A 6702-nucleotide genomic window follows, 5' to 3' on the forward strand; every position below is an offset into this window, starting at 1 on the left:
ATATTGACGTCCCCGAACATGCTCCCGCCGCCGCCGCCGCCGCTGCCACAGAACAAATGTAAAGTGAGAGTTAGTTAGCAGCGCAGCAGCAGCGCTGGCGGACAGGTACTCACGCGACTCGGTCGGCGTGCGGCAACAGTGCGGCGGCGAGCGCGAACAGCAGCGGCGCGCGGCGGGCGCGCGGCCGGAGCGCGCTCATAGCGCGGCGTGGAGTGCGGGCGGGGTCGCGAGGCGCACTGCCGCCACCGCCGCGCGCCCGCGGCCCCGCGCCCCCGCCCGCGCCGCGCCCGCGTATCGACCGCGCGCCGCCGACACCCCGGGCCCGGAGCTCGCGCGTCACAGCACGCGCTGCACCCGCCGCCAGCCGCACCAGCGCCACAGCCTGCTGATGACGCGCCACTTTCACCTATGTCGGACGCATTTTTCAACTACTTCATTTTTTCAGCATTATTATCTCGCTTATATCTAGCACCGAGAAGGCGTATTTTATTCGAAGTCTAAGATGCAGTTTGACTTTTATAAACGATATATTCTTCGGTTCATTAACTCTTATAGAATCGCCGAAAACTCAGTTAACCTACGGAACCTCAGCGCTAACAAAAATATACGTAGTAGTACATAACATGTGAGTTCCTCCTACTCTATATTTGATTATTAATTCGATTAAAAATAAAAATGTTTTGTAGTAAAACAGTATTTTACGTTCGTTCCAAATAATTAATGCTGAAAGCATTCGGCTAACAAACAATATCAATAAATTTAAAAGAGTGCTAATTGACTTCCTATTAAAAAAGCGTACTATACCATCAACGAATATCTAAATAACAACAACGTTATTATAAGTGCGTACAACTTACAATAAAATGTTCACATTATTATTATCTAATTATATTGGCATTTCTATTTATGATATTGATTTTTATTCATTCTAACATTAACTGCAATATTATAATTATGGTTAATGACCTGGCGTTTAAATCCAACTTCTTTATTTATCTGACAAAAAATTATGTGGATTTGTAAATAGGTTAATTTTGTTTGCATCATAACAAAAAATGTATTCAAAAAAATTGTATGCCAACCACAACAAAACATAGAGATGCAATAGGTATTTAATTAAATTAACACCTACTTCACGTAATTCCTATGTTTATGCAAATAAAGAATCTAGATCTGAACCTATTTAATGGTTTTGATACATAAAAGGCAGATAATCTCAGTGAGTTTTTGTAAACCAGAATTGACATCAAGTGCTTAAATTCGAAAGACTTATTTGTTGAAAACACGTTTCAATGCAATTAAGTTATTCTATTAAAATGCATGAAATTGGCACTCAGGCCTTTTTTATTGCCGATTGCCGATTGCCACTCCAGCGTACCAAGATATAGGTATACGTAATGGGATGAACATCGTTAAATATGTGTCCCACTGTCGTAAAGGTATCGACAAGAAACCGGATTTACTCGACAAGTGTAACTCCGTAAGGATTATTTCAATTACAAGCATTACTTAAAATATGACCTACCAAAACACTTAGAAAACGTTTATAACTTTATTTGTTTTAGTAAATATGTATTAAAATAAAAAATTTACCCCAAACGTCAGCAGGTCTTGATTTTTTTTGAAGCATGTCTACTATTTTTAGTTGACATGCAATGTTAATAATATCACACTAATCCTTTGCATACTTCGTAGGTCTTGAGCTGAAATATTCTAGGTCTGCGGCTACTAATAATTTTTGTTAATTTTACTTGAATCACTTTAACTAAGTTTTCTTTTATAGCAACCCCAAATGGCGTCATGGGTATGAAGGTTTGACAAACATAACTCAATCAAAACGTCATCTCTGGTCTAGTGAATGAAAAACTGTCAATGTCATTTGTCAAGCAATTACAAAATAAAAACAGAGTGCGGGCGGTGGCAGTCTGGCAGATGAGTGTGTCGCCTGACGCCTGTGTTGAGTGGCGTGGCATCGCGCATCGCAACACCAACTGCTGTGGACACCGGTCGCGTAATGTCACTGTCATTGTCGTAGCTGCGAGCTTTACGAGTAGCGACAGTGCAAGTGCGCAGCGTGAGTGCAGTGCGGCGCATCCGCGCATCAGGTGGGTTTGTTTACGTCGCGGGCGCGCTCGCGCCATGTGACCGCCGCTAACTGCGCCGCGGCCTTCGAGCGTGGCGGGCCACGTGCTCACCAGTGTAATCCGGTTAGCGGCGAAGGCTCGCTGACCGTTGTCCGCAGGTGCAGAGCGGCGCGCAGCACGGAGCGAGCCGAGCGCGACTCCCGCGCCCGCCGACATGAAGCCGCACGACGACTACAGGAACGGCGACGGTGAGTTACACTCCGCGACTCCTAACTACTAGCTACACATACTTGGCCTTGAAAACACTCGTTTTGTACGATTACCTACGGATCGCAGTAACCTGAAGCAATTGAATATTTTCATTATGTAGGTACCTGCCCTGAGTGGGTGATCTATTGTGTTTGGTGGCAGCCCATTGATATTTGAGCCCCTGAACAGATTAGCTGCTCATGTTCTTGACCTCTGACTCTGAAGGTTGCTGCTTGTACACAGCCACAAACTAGAGCTGTGGCTCATATTATCTTTTCAAGATAGGGATTAACTCTGTAAATATTGATATAGATTATATATAGTTTATTATGGAAAATTGTTATCACAAGGAAAGTTATAAAATTACAAAATAATGGCTATTGTATTGTGTGTAGGTGGCAATCAGTAAGAGGTATGTAATGTTGTGAATGTTTATTAGCTTTGCCTCAGTGTGTGTGTCCTGACTGGTTCGGTCCACTGCTGTTCCCGTGAGTCCCGAATGCGGAACCAATTGAATCAATTGACTGACACATTACTCTATTCAAAGTAGTTGCTACTTATTAGTGTGTGTGTCTGGGCCGAGCTACTACAATATCATTGATGTAGTTAATTTAATATACCTCTAGCATGTCACTAGTGGTTTTCCTTGTCAATCTGTATTTACCAATTTCAAAGTGTTTACACCAGTAAGCGGTGTGTTACACCAGTCTTATCACTTTTTTATTAGTATGACTTAGCTTGACAACCTACCCACTACGATGATATAAGTAGATATGGCATTATACAGACTGATACCAAGAGATCGGGCAAATGATATGATTTTAAATTAAAATCTGCCTACTAGTCTTTAATATGTATAAATGGTTCTAGAAATGGAGATGATTTTGTTTCTGTCTTAATGCATTCAATGTAAACGGAATTGAGCATGTTTAACTTGCGAACAATGTCTGAGCTGTTGTGTGTGCACGGCACAGTGGGCGAGGACAGCGAAGATGAGGAGACATCTGCATTGGAGGAGGAGCTGTCGCTGTGCGACCCGCAGGCGCCCGGGCGCGCGCTGGCGGCGCTGGACGCGCTGCGCAAGTCGCGGCAGCACTACGACACGGTGCTGGTGGCGGGCGGCGCCGAGCTGCCCGCGCACCGCGCCGTGCTGGCGGCCGCCTCGCCCTACCTGCTGCAGGCGCTGGCGCCGCCCGCCGCGCCGCCCGCCTACCGCGTGGATGACGTGGACGCGGACGCGCTGCGCGAGCTGCTGCAGTACGCCTACTCGGGCCGCCTGCGCGCGCGGGACGCGGCCGCCGCGCGCCGCCTGTACCGCGCCGCCTGGCGCCTGCGCGTCGAGCCCGTGCGCGCGCACCTGGCCGAGCGCCTGCTGCGCCGCCCCACGCCCGCCGACTGCCTCGAGCTGCGCGCGCTGCCCGACCTCGCGCCCGACCAGCTCGCCGCGCTCGACGCCTACATTGCGCAGAACGTGAGTACCGATCGTCACTGGCCAGCATGTCACACACCAGGACTTACATTACATGCGATTTCTTCTGTATTTTAGTTTGACGAGGTGTGTAAAAGCGGAGCCTTGGCTAATCTGCCATTGATTCGCATCGAGATGTTGCGTGAGACGAGCGCCGAAGGCGGTGAGGAAACTGCATTCGCGGTGGCCGAGGCTGCGTTAATATGGCTGAGAGATCAACAAGCCATCGATGCAGACGTGAGTATCTGTCGATTGATTGTCGAGGAGGTCCCCACTAGGATCCGCCTTAATCGTGTCGTGTGTTTGTTGCGTAGCTCGACGACTTGTGTTCGCGCACGCACTTGCTGTACGTAGACGGGCGCGGCGCGCTGCGGGACTGCGGGGAGCTGCCGGCGGCGCGGGGCGACGCGCCCGAGCTGCAGGAGTACCGGCGCGAGGCGGCCGAGCGGGGGCGCGCCAGCCGCCGCGCCGCGCCCCCGACTGACGCCGCGCCCCCCGCCCTGCCTGCGCTACCCGCCCTGCAGCTGGGCGCGCGCACGCCGCGCGGCTCTTGCGCCGTGCTGGCGGCCACGCGCGTGGCGGGGGCGCGCACCACGCGCGCGCTGCTGGCCCTGCGCGGGCGACTGGCGGCGGCGCGCGTGGCGTGGCGCGACGTGGGCGGCGCCAGCGGCGCGGGCGTGGCTCAGGGCGGCGTGCTGGGCGGCGCGCGCGAGCCGGACGGCGACGAGCGGCGGGCGCGGCTCGTGCACGGGCGGGCGGCTCACGGCACGGCGGTACTGGGCGGGAGGCTGCTAGTCTGCGGGGGCTACGACCGTGCGCGCGTACTTCGCGCCGCGGAGGCCTACGATCCGATTGCCAACGAGTGGACGGCGCTGCCCGACATGCCGTGCGGGCGAGCGCGCTTCCCGGCCGCCGTGCTGGGCGAGGCGCTGTACGTGCTGGGCGGCTCGGACGGCCACGCCGAGCTGGAGACCGTGGCCGCGCTGGAAGGAGGCAAGTGGCGAGCCCGGGCGCGCCTGCCGCTGGCCATGTCGCATGCCGCCGCCGCTGCCGTGGAGGAGCGCGGCGAACTCTATCTGATCGGCGGCTGGGCGGGTGGCGTTAACTTGAAGCGCGTGCTACGGTACTCGCCTGCAGCGGACGAGTGGACCGAGGCGCCGCCACTGAACACCGGTGAGTTTCGAGATGCTGTCGAGACCGCGGGCGGGCGTTCGGCGTGGCTCGAGGTCACTGACTGTGTGGGTTTCAGGGCGGTCGCAGTGCGGTGGCGTCTACTGGGAGGGAGCGCTGTGGGCGCTGGGCGGCTGCGACGCGTGGCACTGCGTGGCCAGCACGGAGGCGCTGCAGCTGGGCGGGGGCGCGGAGGGCGCGGGCTGGCGCGCGGGTCCCGCCCTGCCCACTGCGCGGCGCTCGGTGGGCGCGGCGGCGTGGCGCGGCCGGCTGGTGGCGGCGGGCGGCAGTGACGGCGCGGCCTCGCTGCGGCGCACGGAGTGGCTGGGCAGGGGCGCGGGGGCGCGGGGGGCGCGGAGGGCGCGGCGTGGCGGCCGGGGCCCGAGCTGCGCCGGCCGCGCGCCGCGCTGGGGCTGGCCGTGCTGGGCGACGTGTTGTACGCGGCGGGCGGCTTCGACGGCAAGGAGTTCCTGTCGTGCGTGGAGTGCCTGTACGAGCCGGACGGGGAGTGGACGACGCTGCGCGCGCCGCCCGCGCCCGCCGCGCCGCTGTCCACGCCCGCCACGCCCGAGGCGGGCCCGGCCCCGGCTGCGCAGTAACCTAGTGTGTACATACATACACTGTGCCGCTGCAAGTGATCGATTCGCTACCTCAAAATTCTGCGCGAGCGCGTGTCGCGGCGCCTTCGGGGCGCGGCGACGCTGCTCGTGTGTCGATGCCTTTACTTCGCATTTTACTATGTTAATGTTAACGTTAGCAGGCGCGGCCTGTGATATATCGGCCCTCACAAATCTGTAGTCTAAATTATTTTATCACTGAGCGTTATTTGACGGGATCTTGGTTTACTTGTTGGCATGCTTCCCGTCGTCGTATTATTGTTACATTCCTATTTGATAAGATATTTCTATGATGCGTAGAAAGTGGTTTGTGTAATGTCTTATAGATGTTAGTTTTTCATTGTAATATAACAATTACATAGAAATATGAATGTTAAGTTGACTAGCGAGCTTCACAAGCGCTTATAGTTACGTAAATCGTATAACGAGCTCTATTAGTTAGTAAAACCGGCAATGCTTGTGGGCCGCTAGTCGTGTCGCGTGGCCCAGCGCCCGCGGTCTCTAGTATTGTGATAGCAGTTAAGCGTGTGGTGGTGGCGCGCGGGACTACTCTTTATATGTTAATAAATCGTATTCCCAAATCTCATGACGTTTCAATCAACAACATACGTGTTATTGTATTTGTATTACATCATTCCAATTTTTCATTACAATCAAATCGCATCATGTCAATAATATAGTAGTTAAACTTGCCTTCGGCCGCTAGTTACGTTTTTTTAAGAGTCATCGTGAAAAAGATATAAAAATTTCAATATATTACCAAGTCTTCAACCGGTCTCAGTACCATGCAACAACTTATGATATTCCCTATAATCACATGATTAAATAGATAATTATTTCATAATAATGAGCTCAAGGCTCAGCTATAACCGCATAAGTGAATCGATCACAGGTTAAGCTATGCTAGACGCGGTTGGTCCGTAGATGGGTGACCATCTTTGTCATAAAGTGTTCCTCCGTGTTTCGGAAGGCACGTTAAATTGTGGGTCCCGGCTGTTAATCCTACATCTTTGATAGTCGTTACAGGTAGTCAGAAGCTTGAAAGTCTGACAACCAGTCTAACCAAGGGGTATCGTGTTGCCCAGGTAACTGGGTTGAGGAGGTCAGATAGGCA

The 6702-nt window shown here is 53.3% G+C and overlaps 1 protein-coding gene across 1 annotated transcript; it reads left to right on the top strand.

Annotated features, from left to right (window-relative positions):
* Positions 1-2343: 2343 nt before the first annotated feature.
* LOC113493712 (influenza virus NS1A-binding protein homolog A-like) lies at positions 2344-6170 on the top strand. The gene is given in 5 exon segments (XM_026871704.1): positions 2344-3804; positions 3880-4038; positions 4116-4974; positions 5051-5298; positions 5301-6170. Coding segments are annotated over 5 exon segments (2064 nt in total). The 5' UTR covers positions 2344-3276; the 3' UTR covers positions 5571-6170.
* The last annotated feature ends 532 nt before the right edge of the window (positions 6171-6702 follow it).

Source organism: Trichoplusia ni, chromosome 5 (genome assembly GCF_003590095.1).
Source record: "Trichoplusia ni isolate ovarian cell line Hi5 chromosome 5, tn1, whole genome shotgun sequence".
Classification (NCBI taxonomy): Eukaryota; Metazoa; Arthropoda; class Insecta; order Lepidoptera; family Noctuidae; genus Trichoplusia; species Trichoplusia ni.